Here is a 17,790-nt window from a genome sequence, read left to right as displayed (position 1 = left end):
CAACACACTAACTCAGTACGCAAAATAAAACACGCACATACAAACAAGAAAGCAGACTTTTGCAAAGGAGCCTTCTAAATCATAGGGAATCTTTGCATTTGGAGGGAAAAGTTATTATTAAGAATTTAGGTGTACAGATTTTCTCAACCAGATTGGGGGGGATAATAAAGAAACTAAAATAGAGTTGCTGACCACGGGACTTATTATTTATTGACTCACTTGTGCTATATGCCAAAGCGGTATGTAAAAACTTGAGGGGAGGGGAGAGAGAGAGAGAGAGAGAGAGAGAGAGAGAGAGAGAGAGAGAGGGAGGGAGGAAGGGAGAGAGAGAAGGAGAGGGAGGGAGGGAGGGAGGGAGAGAGGGAAAGAAGAGGAGGAAGAGGAGGAGGAGGAAGAGGAGGAGGAGAAGGAAGAAGAAGAAGAAGAAGAAGAAGAAGAAGAAGAAGAAGAAGAAGAAGAAGAAGAAGAAGAAGAAGAAGAAGAAGAAGAAGAAGAAGAAGAAGAAGAAAGTGGACCTGGATCAGAAACTCTCAAGCAAGCCCAGATTTCAGCGTAAGCCTGAGCAGAGCCATTACTGCTGCCCTTTCTATGACCCTACACTTTTTTTTCCTTGCTGGAGCTGTTCTCACAAGGGGAATTAGAAGTGCATGCGAGTTATAAATTTGCATGCAAACAAGGACACTTTCCCATTATGACTTTCCCTTATGTGCAGGATACATACCATTAATTCAGTGAGGAACAATATTGTATTTTGAGTCCAGTTACACGGAAAGCTAGCAATGGGTGTGGGTTTAAAAAGCAAAGTCATAAATTCACTCGTGCGGAAGAAATAAGTGTCCAGAGGTATCATAAATAAAGGGGGAGGAAGGCTAGAGAGCGGAGGAATCATAGGTGCTCGACTTGGAGGGAGAAGGGGAAGCTGGGGTGGGGGCTGGGCGGGTTAGGACCTCACATAGTTGCCTTCACATTTCTGGGGCTACCCATCCCCATGTATTTAGAAAACTTCTTTAGGCCTTGTCTTGGACAGACACAAACAACACAGTTCAGCACAGAGGAGGGACCTGTGTGGGGACCCCTGAGCATGACTTGAATCCTCAGAGGCCAACCCCAGGCAGTCAAGACTTGAAGAGTTGACAGCAGGCAGTGTCTAAGGGCATCCCCAGTGGGAGTGAGCCTGGCATCAGAGAGCCCCTGTCACCCCTATTTCCCTGCCATTCTTTCTACATTGGACTGGACTCCATGGCAAAAAGGAATAACAAGTCAGACAGCACAAAGATTAGTAAGACACATTTTGCTTTGTACACAACAATTTATTGTCCAGCAAACCCCCATTTTCATGTACTTTACTTCAAGTATTTTTATGAGCAGTAGAGCGAGATAGTAAGGCGTTATCACAGGGCACGAGAGGACAGCACTCTTTGGGAAGAAGAAAAGCCTTATTTCACACTAAATAACATTAGGAGTGGCACTGAGAGCCAGCCCTGGGCTAGAATGTCCCGGGGGGAGGGGGAGAAGACATACACTTTGGTTCTTCGTATCCTGGGGCTTGTTCCCAGGTACCTGCACCCAGAAGGCCATCAATACACAAAGAAAATGACCTCCCCACTGAGGGAAAAGCTACAGTTAGGAGCCAACTGCTCTTCCCTTCCATTTCTTATGGAACCCTTAAGCCAGCTAGCTCCCTTCTCTGACAACCTTTTGTTCAGGCCTAACTGTCATTCCGTTGGATGTTCAGAGATGGCAACATTCCTGGAGTCTTGCCAGGGCCCCATCCCCTATTTCTGGTAAACATGTACCCACTGCCACTAGAGGTCACACTTGCCAGTTTCTATCAATCCACCAGCATGACTGGATATAATGTATGTAATTGATTATGCCACCGCTGCCCTGGCTGACCAAGTTTGTTTCAGCTAAAACACCAACATCAATTTGGGTCACCATAAAGGATTCCCCGGGGAAATTACAATAGGTTTGAACAATGCCTCCCTCCCACTTTATCCCCCTTTAACTTTAGCAGAGATAAAAGAAGGTAAAACAGATCTAAACTGTGGATAGCTCACCAGAAGGCTTCCTGTCACCCTTCTTCCTGTCACGAGTAGACAGGCTGCAGCTTCCACAGTGCCCGGAGGAGGAAGAGAAGGAGAAGGAGGAGGATCAGGAGGAGGAGGAGGAAAAGGTGGAGGAGGTGGAGGAGGAGGAGGAGGAGGAAGAAGAGGAGGAGGAGGAGAAAGAGGAGGAGAAGGAGGACTGATGTGAAAACCAGGTAAGCACAAGACAAGCAGCTGCCAGCACTTGATGCAGTCTGTTATCTAAGCTTGGTTGTGACTGTGTGGAGTAACTTTTTCTACTGTGAGCCTCTGAAATACCTGCTTCACAAAGGACAGACCCAGACTGGAATAACACACAGGTTTCACAGAACAAAGCAGAGAGGCCAACATAATACAGGCAACGCTCACGTCTAAAGGGCAGTGGCATTTAGTCACATAGTTAACAAGGCAGATGTTCACGACGCACAGATTTTCCTGCAAATATTTAGAAGGCGTTTTAGAGCTTCAAAGGTGGGCTTGCAATTTCCTTAAGCGAATAAAGCGCTGAGAGTCACTACGGTAACCAGGATGGAGGACACGACGAGTAAAATCAGACCCATGTGACATAATTTTGATCGCTTGTTGCGTTTCTTTTTCTTCTTCAGCAAAGTGTCAAAGCCTGGAGTATACATGTCCCCCAACCAAAAGCGCAGGTCATTGGGGTTTTCCTGAAAGAAAAATAACACTGGTCAGAGACCAGTCCCCATTACAGATGGAGACGTGAGAACAAGATGATGTCAGAGTCCCCGAGGCCTCTGTGTTCACACTGTTTTGGGTAAGGCTTAAGTTTCAAAACCGAAACACTAGGCTTATTATCTCTAAATGTCTCAAACATACTGCCATAGCGTGGCTCACCACTGAGAGCTGCAGGAAATTTGTCTGTCTGTATCAGAACCAGTCAGGTCGCCTGCACAATCTCTGTATTAAACTGTTCACACTTCCAAGTCAGATACGTCAGGGTCATCTCTTAGCCATCCGTGTGTTTATAGCATCTTATAAGTAATGTCTGCATATCAATTGAGTTGAAATACAATGACGACTCCTAGCTTTAGATGGACCATGGAGGCTGTTTCTCATCTTTGTGGCAGGGATAAGAACTTGGGGAGTTTTAGGAAATCACCAACCGACTTCCGTGGAGGAAGGATAAGGCTAGGTGTTCAGGGTTCCTTCCGCAGCAGAACTACAGTGTATTTTCCACAGAGAGGCTGTGAGACATGCATCTTTCCTCTTGTTAGCTCCTATCCATAGGGTGTCTCTGTATCATTGGCTCTGTCTTCTGTTGAGGGCTGGAAAATTCTTTTTAAGTCAGACTGCTCTCAAGTGCCCAATAGGTCACCTATAAACACTACTATTTCATACACTAAATTTTTTTTAAACTCCCTCTAATTTCTAACTAGTTTAGTGCAAAGTTTCTGTGTCTTGGCAGGAAATGCAGTCCCATATATTACATTTATGAAGCACGACTGGTTTCATGTACCAACTGTAGGCCTTGTTTTTTCTTGCCTGATGTTTTGAAGGATTTGAAACAAACTGTCACCCTCAATGCATTCAGTGGACTTATGTCAGCTAGTGGGATCACAAAACCAGTCTCCTGAAGCTAGCAGCCACTAGGGTCTCTGAAATAGCTTCAGAGTTAGGGGTTGTAGTGCCAGGAGAGGCATGCACACGCCTGTAAGGAGCAGGGATATATTTGGCAAGAGCAATTCTCCAATATGAAGGTGTAAGTGGGTTTAAACCACCTACTTAGAAGTGCTTAAGGATTACAATTGCATTTAAAAGATGTCAGGAGAGGAGTATCAACTTCTAAACCCTGTCTGCATCCCGCTTGTTTTTGATCTTATTTGTGTTCTGATCAGAGCCTTTCATTCTGCAACTTTTGGGCTTTCATTTTTTTTTCACCAATGGCTTTCTTAATAGAGACAATCCCTTCTTAAAACCCCACTTTGGCTTGCATTAGTAATTAAGTATAATATTTCTTTTATCTTTTGTGACCTACAGCTCTTAACAATTTGGAAAAACGGTAACACATGAAGACACTTGGAAGAGTTATAGTCCATAGTTGGTATCAAGACGATACAGTTGTGGGACTGGAGAGGTGAGTCACCAGTTAAGAGCAATGGCTGCTCTTCTGGAGGACCCAGATTCGATTCCCAACACCCACATGGTCATTTACATTTATGGCCATGTGTAACTCAGTTTCAAGAGGTCCTGACATCCTCTTGTGTCCTCTGAGGGAGGGCACTGAATGCATGTGGAGCATGGACACATGTGCAGGCAGGTAAAATAAAAATAATAAATAAATAAATAAATAAATAACTAAATAAAAGTTATACATTTAAATAAGGAGCTATCTATAGGATAAGGACAGAAATATTGACAAAAGAAGTTGATGTCAAGAAACATTAAAAAGAAGTTCTGATGAGGGCAGGATTCACAGCTTTCCAGAAGATTCTTGTGGAAATTCACACTGAGAATAAGGTGCATTAAGGGGCCAGAACACAGGATAGCCTAAGAGTATAATTGCTGTGAGAAGTGTGTGCACGCACAGAGGGTCAGCTACATGGGGGACTATCAGTGTCAGTAACACAGCATATCCATTAGTTTTCTCTTTGATTTTGTAGATTTAACTTGTTCTTATTAGCAATGATCTTGAGTTGTCTAAGTCTGAAATCCAAACTTAAAAAAAAAAACTTTTGAGAAAAATTTGATTTTTTTTAAAATTGGCATGTGCAAATTATAGTCTTTGAATCAGGTGGCATTTGTCTCCACAGACCCCTGTCATCCATGCGGACAGCAACGACAAGAGAACAGGCCTTAGCTTGTGCTCAGCACTAAGTGACTGTGTGTGAAAGAAATCAATGCGTCTTTACCCAATAATAGGCTTAATGATTGGAAGTCTTTGGTAAGAAACATGAGATTAAAACAAAATAAAGAAGACAGAAAGAAAGCCATTGTTGTCTTTTGGAAATGTCTCAGAACAGAACTAAAGAGAGCTACCTCTGAGCTGGGGGATTAAGAGCTGTCAGGGATTCTAAACCATAATCTATTTCAAGGAACAGACACTCGAGGTTTTAAAACTTGTGTGCAGGATATAAAAGTCTATGGTATTGTCCCCATCAAAAAAAAAGTATGATTCACTTCAGGTGGTTAAGAAATAAACCCGGACCAGACACACACTTTTAAATGAAGGGTTTTTGGGAGGTATCAGCCCTTTCTGGCCTAAGGCGGGTAAGGCAAGCCAAGGCTACTCAGGAATTTAGTCCTTTCAGACAAGAGAGGATCCATTCTGGTTTTCAGGTATTTGAATCTTCTGTGTGGGTGACATCAGAGGGTGAAAAGAAAAAGTGGAGGAAGAAAAATCATAAGCCAGGTGAGTGAATTCATTGCACACTTTTCTCCCATTGAAATGTTTCGTTTTGTTTGGAGACACAAGAAAAATGACCATGACGTAAACCTGCTATCCGTTGATGGACTTGGAATGTTAATAAACGATCATTGTCAAGGGGTTCCTTACACAGTGCCGAAGTTCTGATCACTTTGTAAGTGGTTTTTAGAAAAATGTAAAGTGAGAAACTCATTCCCAAGTGATAATGAGTGTGAACACTTACAGGATCACAAGCCAGGGAAAACATCTATGACCTTATAAATTAGTTTAAAAAAAAAAAAACCATAAGAGCCTTTTCTCTTCCTAGGAGACATTTGGTCACTGCTACTTCCTCTTTCTTCACTCTACATTGCACAGATGCCATTGGCTTGTGCAAAAATACAAAACAAGTAAGAAACGCCTCATAAACGATTTCAAGGATGAAAAGGATCTGCATTCTGGAGAGTGTGTTTGGTGAGGGACTTCTGCTACCACAGCTTTCTACCTCCTCCACAGAGACCGTTCTTAGCACACACACCTTCAGATGTCCAGAGAGATTGGAATGCACAGAGTGCTTGTTGTATTCCTCAATGGTCCATGAAGGATTCTTTTTCCGTTCTTCCATGGCTTCTTCCAAACTCACGTCACCATACAACGGGTTGTTCTTCATCACTGAAGACATGGATGCGGGAGGGCTTTCAGGAAGGACTGGGTTCTCCCCACCAAATCCCTTGATTCGTTGAGTAGCAATGTTCTTTTCTCCCTGTTGGGAGATAAGAAAAGGAGGCTTCTGTTATAAGATAGGCTTGCTGGGGGCAGCAAAGCCAAAATGGCAGCAATCTGCCTCTGAAAGCCTTTCGATTCTGTCTCAAACCCAACAGATGAGGCAATGAATTAGGAAAAAACTCATGGGTCTACCTCTCTCTAGAATCCTTCCATTAGCAGAGTTCTCTCTTTGTATGTTACCTTATTGGGCTTACTATCCATTTCAATGATATTTTTTCCAGTCACAAAGAAAGAATTGTGTTCTTCAATTCACCTAGTAGAAATTCTGAAGAAACCCAGGTTTCCAGCTCCTGTGCGTTAGAGTTTAATGGCACTTTATGCCTTCTTGTGTGTTACAAGATTCATGAAAAACTCTTAATATTACTGTTGAAGTCAGTAAAATTAAGATCAAAAACATTTTTCAAGGACTACAAGACGGCTCAGGAGGGAAAGGTGCTGCTAACCTGCCATTCTGGATTTGATCGCCAGACAGTACAAGAAGAGAGTGAAATCGCAAAGCTGCCAATGCCTTGTTCCTTACCTCCACACACACACACACACACACACACACACACACACACACACACAAATAAAAGAAAAAACTTTTTGTCTTGGCTTGTTATAAACATATCACATATCATTAACGTCTCTGTCATAGAGTTGGTGGGGGGTGCACTCCATAATTTCTTCTCCCAAATTGAAACGATCCATGCTAGACCAAGACGGAAGGTTCATTAAATACGGGAAGCTAATAATGCCTCCTACCAGACTCAGGAGACATAATACACTGACATTCTCCAGAAGATCCAAAGGCTACAAGACTCACACGTCATCTTCCCAACCTTATATAAGCAACACACGATGGCTAGGGTGTAGGCGTGATCTCAGGGAAGCTGCCTGTTAATGACACATGTACTCCCAGGATGCAAGTTCTGTGAGTCATACCCCATGCTAAATTGGGCTTTCTTGGTGCAACTGTCGACTATGAGCTACCCGTGCTCCTGTAAGGTCCTGTAATAAACCTATTGATTTGAGTAGAATCATTTCTTTGATTTGTTTTCTGTACCCTAAATGAGGTGGAAAGATTATTTTTTCCACATCTCCTTGGCTCCCAAGAAATGTCATAGAGGAACTGAGTCACTTTAATGTCTTATGCATCTAGGTGTCTGTTGATGAACTGGCTATGAGAGGAATCAGGTGTCAACTTTCAGAATTTTAAAATTTGATGTTGAAACATCATATATACATAGAGAAGAACACACATGATAATGTATGTGCTTTTCCCACAAACTTTCACGTGTGTGTGTGTGTGTGTGTGTGTGTGTGTGTGTGTGTGCGTGTGTGTGTATGTGTGTGATATGTCGGGGACTGAACCTAAGAATATTGGAGATATATGAAAAGGAATTACATCCTTTTGAATCATGTGTACAACAACCCCTGGTCATACATAGATGGCCTCAGCATCTCTTAGGACATGGAAGTCACAAATGTGTAGTCATATAAACTAAAATTATAGACTGATGTTCTGAAATAATTGGTAAATAAAGGGGAAATTAGTTTTGATAACTCCATTTGTGTTCTCCAGGGCATTGGGTTTCTTTGACTTTCTTTGACAGAGGTATATTATAAAGCAGAATGTAAGCCTCATTTCTAGGCCATTTCCTTGAAAAAAAATGTAAATGCTTTCCTGAAATGTGTTCTTTATTTTTGATCTTCACATCATTCATATATCTGAAGGGCACATCAAAGAAAACTTAATATTAAGGTTTATTGCTAAGGAAACCATTTTAAAAATAATTTATATATTAATAAATTATTCAAGAATAATTTGATGGGAGTACTGGGGCAAGGCTCAAGGACTGAGCCCAGGCTTAGGTTACTGAAAATTGTGGGCTCTATTCCTGAAATAGTCAAATATATAATAGTTATTATATAATGGAACAATAAAGATAAATAGTAGTTATGAGGCTGGGGACATAGTGCAATCCTGGGGGGCTTACCTAGCAAGAGTGAGTCTCAGGTTCAAATAGCCAGTTTACAAAAGCAATGCTGTGGGTCATTTGTAATTAAGTATTTCTTCCAAATAGGTTTAATAAAGTAATAAACATAAATGTAAGTCTAACTTTCCATGCTACATTTTAGGTGAAATACTAAGAAGAAAATTCAGTAGCATCTGCATGATTTTAACCAACTAGACTGTAGAATAACTTCTGTTTAAGATATCTATTTCAAAGAAGTAACACTTCAGAGTTCAGCTAGACTTTTACCATTAGGCTGAACTTGGTCAGCTCATTTTTTTCATTTTGATCCTAATACTCTAATGTGCAAGTAAAATGTCACTTATTAAAGAGCTAGAAGACGTATTTGGGCAGACAGAATCTAAAGGAGAGCATCTAATAGGGCATTTAAACAAAAACCTCTGTTATTAGACAACAAGAGTGAGTAAAGTTGGTGGTCGCCAGGTCATCAGTTGAAAACATGCTGAAGGATAGATACAAATTGATAAGAGGGAAGCCTATAAGAACTTGAGTTTTAAAGTGAACTAGAGAATTAGACGGTAATAAGTTTAACACAGTTGTCAATTAAGAAACTAAGAACCAATTGCAGGGAAAAGATAAAGATATTGTTGAAATTAGAGAAAGAGTGATTACTCCAAATTACTAGGGCACTGAAAATTATATTGGCAAGTTGGTCAGTGTCTTAGTGGACTCTGATATATATATATATATATATATATATATATATATATATATATATCAGCAAATAAAGGAAAAGTAAGCATATCAAACTGAAGAAGGCTTAACTCCCTACTTCAGTGACAGAGATTGGCAGACCAGATTTTGAAATGTAAATTCAGCACTTCAATATTTAATTCCAAAGTTAGATTTTAAGAACTCAGGAAGAAAGGAAAGAAGGTATAGCAGGTGTTTATGAACGCTGAGGCCTAGGTGTTGTGACCGGCTGGGTATAGCCAGTTTTATTTCCTTGGCTGAATACACGGTGTCTGGCAATCTTAAGTCTGCTCTCAAATTAGTTTGGGATCAGGCTTTTGGAAACCAAGAAAGTACAGCAGAAGTGACATGAGGTCAATTCCAAGCTGTTTACAAACTTTCCTACATAATTTCTGCCACTCTTCGTTTATTTTCGCTTTCTTTTGTTTTGTTTTGCTTCTTATTGACAAAAGGATCTGAGATGGCAAGATCGTAAAATAAGCAACTCCAAACCATGGCCACTGCTTAGAAAAGAGAAGACCCTCTCTCCCAGTCCATCTGCCTTTCCTCAGACTTTTCATAATCAAGAAACACTGTTTATACTCCCTGTGACCTTACCAGTTGCCCCAGTGGTGAGGAGAGGCGTCCCTCACCAATGCTGAAGAGTTTCTATAAAGTGGCGGTTGTGTCCCACTGCACAACACCCCAGAACCAGTAAGAAATACTGGAGCTTCATTCTAACCTGCTTTGTATATGTGTAGCGTGTGTAGATGCAATCATTTGTCCCAACACTACTCCACCCCAACTGTAGATTGAACTATGGAAACATGACCCTGAGCCCAAATTTCCATGGGAATTATGCAGAACTAAATTCAAAGAATAAACGTTTCATGGGGTGGGGGGGAGTCTGCCATCAGAGCCATATCTGTGTCTCCTAATATTGGAAGCGTGGAGACAGTTGTATTCAAGTTGTACAGTGGAAATCATTTGATATAAATGTTACTTATATTAACCTGGGAGATAATTATTACTAAGTTTATTATAGAAGTTTGTGGTAAATCTGAGAAATTACATAGTCATATATAACGTTCATGACTAGAGTCAGGGACTCCAACAGAATGGTCGAAAGTGTGGGAGGAGGGTCTAATAGTGTGGTCCTTCCTGGTGTAGTAACTGTAGACCCCAAACATTGACGTGTAAAATTACTTCCAAACCGAAAAAGGGGGCAAAGATGAGGAAAATTTGTCACCTGAATGAAGTAACTGAAGGCAAATGTTATGTTAAAGACATGGTTTTATAAGCCTCATTAGGGCAGACACTAGAGAAATGGAGACAGGAAAGCCAGCCCCCAAGACCAGTTTGAGACCCATGCCTTTTGTTGGGGGGAGGGTGGTAATGGAGGGAGGATGGGGAGGGGAACACCCATATAGAAGGGGAGGGGGAGGGGCTAGGGGGATGTTGGCCTGGAAGCCAAGAAAGGTAATAACAATTGAAATGTAAATAAGAAATACCCAATTTAATAAAAATAGAGAAGAAAAGAGATTTTGGGGTTTTTTATGTGAGGAAGAGCAATCTGAGGCTAAATAAAGAGACTACATTAACATATAGTTAATTAAGCTGTAGAGGAAATAATTACTGAAGACACTACAAGATGATATCTTGAGTCTTTAAATATAAAATAAAATTATCACCTACATCTCCTGTCGTTTAGATGTAAAATCTGAGAATAACCACAGAAATGACATACCCAAGATTGAAAAAAATACAGGTCTCCATATTTCCACGAAAAAGCATAGACATGAGCTCTAGACCCTCCCAAGAGATGAGGCTGTGCCAACAGAGATTAGGGGGTCCTCAAAGAGCAGAAATGGCGATGACCCTGCCTTACCTCCAGGGAAGGGGTCTGCACAAGCACTCTCACAGAGATCTCAGAATGGCTTTAGAATGGTGATTTTTGCTGCTGCTTGGAAAGGAAAAAATAAATTGCCCACCAATTCTGCTTTTTTACTGGGGAGTTTGTAGACTGGTCTTCAGGAGCTGCGGCTAAGCATGGTTATTAGACAGAATCTATCTGCTAGATGAGATCGGTTGTCCATTGTGTGGGTAGAGTTTAGAGAGATATAAACTAAAGGTATAGACACTTGTGTTATAGATTTGAAGTATCTTATCTTAAATATAGCATCTATTCTAAGGTAGCACCTGGCCAGACACACAAGCCCATTTCCTCCTCCATGCCACAAAACAGTTGGGTTGAAACTCAAGCTTGACTACTAACCTCCCCAATAGTACATGTGTCTTCCTCTCTGTCTTCTTGGTATGCAGGCATAATGCAGAGTCTGATATTGTAGAAAGGACCTCCAAAAAAGGAATTTGAATTCTGCCTTTAGATAAAACCTCTCAGGATGTGTATGGCAGCAAGAAAAGAAGGGTGCAGGTGTGTTGTACATCTATCGCACTATTAGATTTCGGTTGTTTGTTTCTGCAACATAAAATAGCTATCTACTACAGAATATATAATGTAATATAATAATATAATATCACAATATAAATATCAAACAAAATAGACTTAAAGCAGGAAGCTTTAACAACTACAAAGGTTTTGAATAATCACTGGCAAAGTATAATAAATAGAAAAATTTATATAGGTATAAAACTATTATAACAATAACATTTAAAGCAATTATTAAAATTATATATTCCATATAAACGGTTCCTAAGGAAAAAGACAATTTGTACAACAAAATTAGCAAATCCAATCAATTGACAACAGTTGAGAGTACTCCATTTCAGAAACATGGATAGTACAGTAGATTCTGAAGGAAAGTACACAATGTAGTTAGTGATCTCAAAAATCAACAAAAACATATCTCAAATACAAATTTTGTAAATATTTAGACTACATTATAAATAAAAAGCAATGGAAATGTTTTCTTTTTTCTTTTTTTTTTTTTTTCGGAGCTGGGAACCGAACCCAGGGCCTTGTGCTTGCTAGGCAAGCGCTCTACCACTGAGCTAAATCCCCAACCCCAGCAATGGAAATGTTTTAAACTATGACACAGTGGAAATAAAAATGTGGCATTACAAAATGGAAGGCTGAAGGACAAATGTATTTATATACACTTACATACATACACATAGATAAACACACACAAATTGTATAGACATAAACACACATGCAAACACATACACACAAATCCACAGACACATAACATATAGACTTACATATACGTAAACTTATACACACATGTACATACATCACACACACATACACATGTGCACAGATGAACACAGATGAATACATGTGCATGCATATAGATGAACACACACAGAGACACATATGGGTGCTGGTATTTAAGGAAGCCAGTGGTGTAGGACAGAAAGCAGTGATGGACACATGCTAGGACAGGAAACCAGTGAGTGAGCCTGTCTAGAAATAAGGGAGCCCACTTCTCACCGCTGGCTTTTCACTCCACCTCACAGATTTCCTCTGAGAAGCCCCAGGGCTCTGAAACCAACGTGAAAAGAGTCAGGAATAGAAAAACAAAACAAAAACAGAAACAAACAAATAAAAAAAACCAAATACCCCTCACTTTGAGTAGACTCAGAAATCCAGCTGCTCATCACATCAGAAAAGCCAATTCCCACTATGATACCTTTAAACATTCTATCATTGAATTAAAACGAGGCCCTCTCTCTCTCTCTCTCTCTCTCTCTCTGTGTGTGTGTGTGTGTGTGTGTGTGTGTGTGTGTGTGTGTGTGGCACTCTCCTCAGTAGAATGCTTACTAGTATGCATGACGCCTGGATTCAATTTCCAGAGCTTCCAAAACCAACTATGGTGGCACATAACTGTAATTCCAACCCCCCAGGGAATGAACAAGAGGTGTGGACCATAGGTTTGAGGCCACCTTTGGCCACATACTGAGCTTGAGGCCAGCCTGAGCTATATGAAATTCAGCCTCAAATCCAACCTAAATAATCATGAAAGTAAGTAACAATATTATCTGTTAATTTTTCAAATCCTATACTCTTTTGTCTTAGAAGAAGAGGAAGAAAGAGGAGGAGGAGGAGGAGGAAGAGGAGGAGGAAGAAGAAGAAAAGAAGAAGAAGAAGAAGAAGAAGAAGAAGAAGAAGAAGAAGAAGAAGAAGAAGAAGAAGAAGAAGAAGAAGAAGAAGAAGAAGAAGAAGAAGAGGAGGAAGAAGGAGACAATGACAAAACTACAGATATTCCTGGTCCTCTTGATCCTACCTAGTGAGTGCTGGGATTATAGGTGTAAACCACACATGTTTTATGCAGTGCTGGGGAAAAGCCAGGGTTTCCTGTGTGCTGGGCCAGTATTTTAGCAACTGAAATACAGCACTCCAACCACGAGGCCAGCATTTCTTTCTACTTCTTAAACTGTTGGAGGAAACTGGACTCTATAAAGAAACTTTATTCCTTATACATTATTTGTTCTCAGTTGTTAAGAAACCACAGAAACTCTTGTACTAAGCCTGGGTTGGTCAAGGTTGGTGATAGATAAATCTCAAAATGTCTTCCTGGAGATTGAGCTTAAATGTGTAATTGAAAAACATTAATTTTTTTGCATGTGTGATACATGGTGTTTGCATACTCTCCCTGTGTGCTTAATTCCCCCCCCCAAACAGGGAGGAATTCAATAAAGAAATTTGACACTTTCTCTTCATCCAGGCTTAACACCCCATTCAATATTCTTAATACATGGAAAAAATTAAGCATCATTCTATTTCAAAATGTCATGTCCCCATTTCATATTTATTTACTTTTCACTCAATGAGCATATCAGTCTTGATTTCTAGATCCGCTTGAGTAGTTCATTAGTGACTCTGAGATCATAGGCCTTCCCTCATAGTTTGAACCATGCCTACTAATTTCCTGAATTTGCACTAGTCTACCATGACTTCCCACCAGCCATTGCCTCAGGAGTAAACTGGCTTTAACTACGTGACTTGTCATTTTCTTTGAGGGTAAAAAGATAGTTTATTTGAGGTTTATCAAAGACACACTGTGGAAGTATACCTCTGCTCCTTGAGTAATTAATTATTCATGTAGGCCCAACAGGGTCTATATTAAAAGTTGTCTGTTAGAAATTTGCATCTCCTCAGCTTACGAGTTTTAGTTGTGAAGTTGCAAACATAGGCAGTGGGTCAACCACATCCCCAAACAAGAGATGCTGGAAGACTGATATGTCACAGTGCTCCCCAGAATCCACCGGCCATGTGACCCAACAATGTACTTCGTAGACGGGAAGGTGGAGGTGCAAGCTGTTCTAAAATCATTTTTAATCCTTTTGTTCTGTGACATAAATAATGAGATAAAGGAGGAACTTTATTTCATTTAACCAAACAAAACACAAAGCAATGATAAATGGGTATGCATAGAAAGCCAGGAGACTTTGAGAATAGCAAAGATTGGGTGTAAAGCTTAAAAAAAAAATCAGTTGTTATAACAAGCAGCTGACTTCCAATGGAAATCAATCGAACCCTTTGTAGGATAAGGGCAACTTACATAATCATCTGAGTGTCTCTGACTCTGAATGATCTCATGACATAGGTCCCAAGGAGCCTACAAACACCACAAAGCAGTCACCACACACCAGGACTCGTGAACAGCAACCGTTCTTAAAAGCAAACAAATTCCTGTCCAAGGAATGCGAACACTCCAAAGGATTTAACGACTTACAGGGTCTCATAGGTCAGTTACTTCAGTTCTGAAACGAAATGCTCATTCCTTTTTCTGGGTTCTTTTATTTTGGGGGGGTCTTTTTTTTTTTTTTTTTTTGGAGCTGGGGAGCGAACCCAGGGCCTTGTGCTTCCTAGGTAAGCGCTCTACCACTGAGCTAAATCCCCAGGCCCCGCTCTTTCCTTTTTCTAAACTGGAGTAGCCCTCCACACCATTAGCCTTCAACTTCTTAAAACAAGATTATCCCTGTTAGATTAGCTGGGCCTCAGCAGGGGCCTTTGTGTTGATCTCAGCAGATGGAATTCATTAGTTCCATTCTTTTATGAAAGAACAAGACCAAAACCCTGCGTTAGATTGGAAGGTCTTATTCCTATGGCTGATCCATGCAGACACCTGTGGAAAAGGCACATCTAAGCTGAGAGCCGCCACTTTCCAAGATGGCGAGGGGCCAGTCTTTCCTGTCACGCACTATCTTTTGCTCTTTTGTATCAAAGGAAAGTGCGTCTAAACGGGCAAATGCAAGGCCCAGGCTTTTTCAGAGGCAGGTACACCCTTTCCTTGAAAGCATTTGACATTTCATTGTACAGATCACACCAACAGAGGTTAATTCTTCCTTCTCCCTGAAGCTTATTTGAAAAATGTAACAGTTGGTTTACAATGTTCTGAAGAGAAGGAGCAAATGAGGCTTACACAAATCTGAAACAGAAACAGGCAGAGAAGCCAGGGATTGGAGGGGAAAGAACCCATAGAAGAATCTGCACATCAAATGCAGAGCTTACAGGAAGGGATGAGGGGGAGGAAGAGGCAGCTTCTCTGTATCCCCCGCCCCAAGCCTCCTTCTTCACACTACTGAGAAAATGTCGTATAGTGAGAAAGAAACATGCTCCCACCCTTTATTTTTATGCCCTCAGATCTTACCTGTGAGTAGACAAGGTTTTGCCAGTGCTGTGTAGCGGGATAATTTCCACCCGGAAATCTCGCGAGGCTAGCCTGCAGAAGGGTTGAGCTCCTCATTAAAGACTTCACGTCAAGCTGCAGGAATTTGTCAGGGTGGTTGTTATTGGGCAAAACAGAAAGATCCATGTCCCCTTTCATCTACCGTGGAAACAAAGCAAGGGAAGCTGCCCCTGTCAGACGCCTCCATAATTAATGAGCCTGAAGATGTTCCGGCTGGGCTGGCATCTGAGACCAGGTTTCTCCGCGGCACACAAAAGCCACTTTCTAAAGGCCACGTCAGCACCCAGGGACAAAACAACAAAGCAGCCCTCTCTCCCACCTTACAACACACACACACACACACACACACACACACACACACACACCATGCTTGAATTGAATTGCACAAAAAGGCACATCAATTAAAATTAATAGAATGAGAAAATGCATGGGTACGTATGTGTTTCACTTAATATCTCTCGCAGTCAGAGTCTGAAATGGCTATTTTGTGTATGAAAGCTGCCATGGTCTCAGTATGAAAGTCCACCCTTTGCAGCTCTGCATGGTCACTTGAAGAGGCCCACTGTTTGATTTGGTTTTTTTGTATTGCTACACTAACGCAGCTGCTGTGGCCCTGGCCCTGCCTCAGTCTTTTGCGATAAGCCTGATCTCATTCCTTCTCAGGTTTTGAATCCTAGTCTCAAGCTCATGGTAAACTTAGCTGGGTTAAAGTTGGCAGTTGGTTCTACGTGGGAAGACAGCAGGCATGAACTTTATGGGTTGGTGCAGTAAGTCATCCCTAATGCACTTCTGGGACCCCTCAATATTTTGGTCCCTTTGACTCTATCCCTAGCAGTATCGATGGCTATGATGTGTGGTGTTCTTAGACACATTTGGAACCAAATGGTAGCCAGGATGCTGAGTTTGGATGATGCTCTGTGCTGTAAGTAGACCCATCTGTTGTTAAAACAGCCAAGGTCAGGATGACTTTCTAGCCAGTCTGGCCAGGCAACAACTGATAAATTTAATGTAGGCATGCTATCTATAAAAAAGACAATCTAAACAGCCTACCTCTCGCACCTAGAAGTATGGCAAGTCATCTGGAGGAAACAGATTTTCTACATGGAAGACTACTGAAGGGTAGATATGTCAATGCTTTCTAACACACTTCAACTGTCTGTAATTTTACCATCATTATAAATCCCTCTGATGTAGCAGGAAGGCCTCTCTTCCAGATACAATGTGAGTCCATGTGGAATGTATCAGGACTAGATTTCAGAAGAGTGCCATATAGCTTACAAGAATCAGGGTGTTTTTGAATCAGGCAAGACACCAGAGAGCACTTACCTTCTTTATAGCAAAAATCACGAGGGTATGTGATCAGACAAAAACCTGACCTATTTACTGTCATAAACTTAAGTCAAGAAGTTAACATTTGCCACGTGAATGTTTTGCACACGAAGTTTATCCTCTTACAATGACTGTTACATCTTTTGGATCGTTATAATATATATTTTGCTAGAGAAGGCAATGGGCACTTAATGATGACAGTTAATAACAAAACAAATCAAACCATTAATGCTTCAAGAATCAAGTTTATTATGCGCTTATCATGTGCTTGATGGATTCTGGCTGCTGCCAAAAAAATATCTAATGAACCAGTATTTCTCAGACTGCTTTTCCTAAAGTATTCTTCGGGGGAAAATACACATCTTCAAGAAGAGCCTAACTTGTCTTTGGCTCTCTGTATTGGCAAGTGGAGACACAGAACTTACATCCAAAGAGGTTTGATTAGATCTTTCTCTTAGCCAAAGTATGAGGTAGGAGCATTCAGTTCTCCTCGGGCTTCTTCCAGATTTCTCTGTATTGCCCCATGCACGGAGTTTTTATACTGACTCTTAATTTGCAAACTTACTCGCAGGGTCTCCATCTTTCCCCACATTTTTTCTTTAAAACCTACCATTTCTTATTCCTTACTGCTATCCTTGAAAACAGGAAAACAGACCTCTTTTTCACACCTACTGGTCTTCCTCCCTATCATCGCAAGAAATGGATACATCTAATCACATCCAAGACTTCTCTTCTCCTCCCTACCTCTTGCAGGCCTCCTAACCATCTGTGAGTCACATCTGACACAGAACCTTCCAGAAAGCCCTGTCTCTTCAGTAAATATGACTTTTCCTCCTTTTAAACTTCCGAGTAATTTATTTATAATTTTGTCTGTTTGA

The 17,790-nt window shown here is 40.9% G+C and overlaps 1 protein-coding gene and 1 long non-coding RNA gene across 11 annotated transcripts; one reads left to right on the top strand and one right to left on the bottom strand.

The window, feature by feature from the left end:
- Window positions 1-1,289: 1,289 nt before the first annotated feature.
- On the bottom strand, window positions 1,290-16,008 carry Minar2 (membrane integral NOTCH2 associated receptor 2). 9 transcript variants are annotated; one of them, XM_063277209.1, is made up of 5 exons: window positions 15,545-15,860; window positions 14,453-14,509; window positions 12,382-12,432; window positions 5,990-6,214; window positions 1,290-2,755 (listed from the first exon to the last, which is right to left on the bottom strand). In XM_063277209.1, exons 1-5 carry the CDS (start codon window positions 15,719-15,721, stop codon window positions 2,576-2,578), a joined length of 690 nt encoding a protein of 229 aa, XP_063133279.1. In that variant the 5' UTR covers window positions 15,722-15,860; the 3' UTR covers window positions 1,290-2,575. The 9 variants fall into 9 exon arrangements, with proteins under 9 accessions (XP_063133279.1, XP_006254816.1, XP_038952617.1 ...); XM_039096695.2 differs by lacking the exon at window positions 1,290-2,755 and adding an exon at window positions 11,203-11,263 and having other exon boundaries at window positions 6,077-6,214; window positions 15,545-16,008; XM_039096688.2 differs by lacking the exon at window positions 1,290-2,755 and adding an exon at window positions 11,203-11,282 and having other exon boundaries at window positions 6,077-6,214; window positions 15,545-15,906.
- On the top strand, window positions 2,724-5,995 carry LOC120098155 (uncharacterized). 2 transcript variants are annotated; one of them, XR_005496196.2, is made up of 5 exons: window positions 2,724-2,862; window positions 4,086-4,182; window positions 4,859-4,989; window positions 5,385-5,457; window positions 5,780-5,995. It is a non-coding gene; the product is annotated as an uncharacterized LOC120098155 (long non-coding RNA). The 2 variants fall into 2 exon arrangements; XR_010059851.1 differs by having other exon boundaries at window positions 4,859-5,457.
- Window positions 16,009-17,790: the final 1,782 nt, after the last annotated feature.

Source organism: Rattus norvegicus, chromosome 18 (genome assembly GCF_036323735.1).
Source record: "Rattus norvegicus strain BN/NHsdMcwi chromosome 18, GRCr8, whole genome shotgun sequence".
Lineage (NCBI taxonomy): Eukaryota > Metazoa > Chordata > Mammalia > Rodentia > Muridae > Rattus > Rattus norvegicus.
This window is presented reverse-complemented; position numbering and strand designations above follow the sequence as displayed.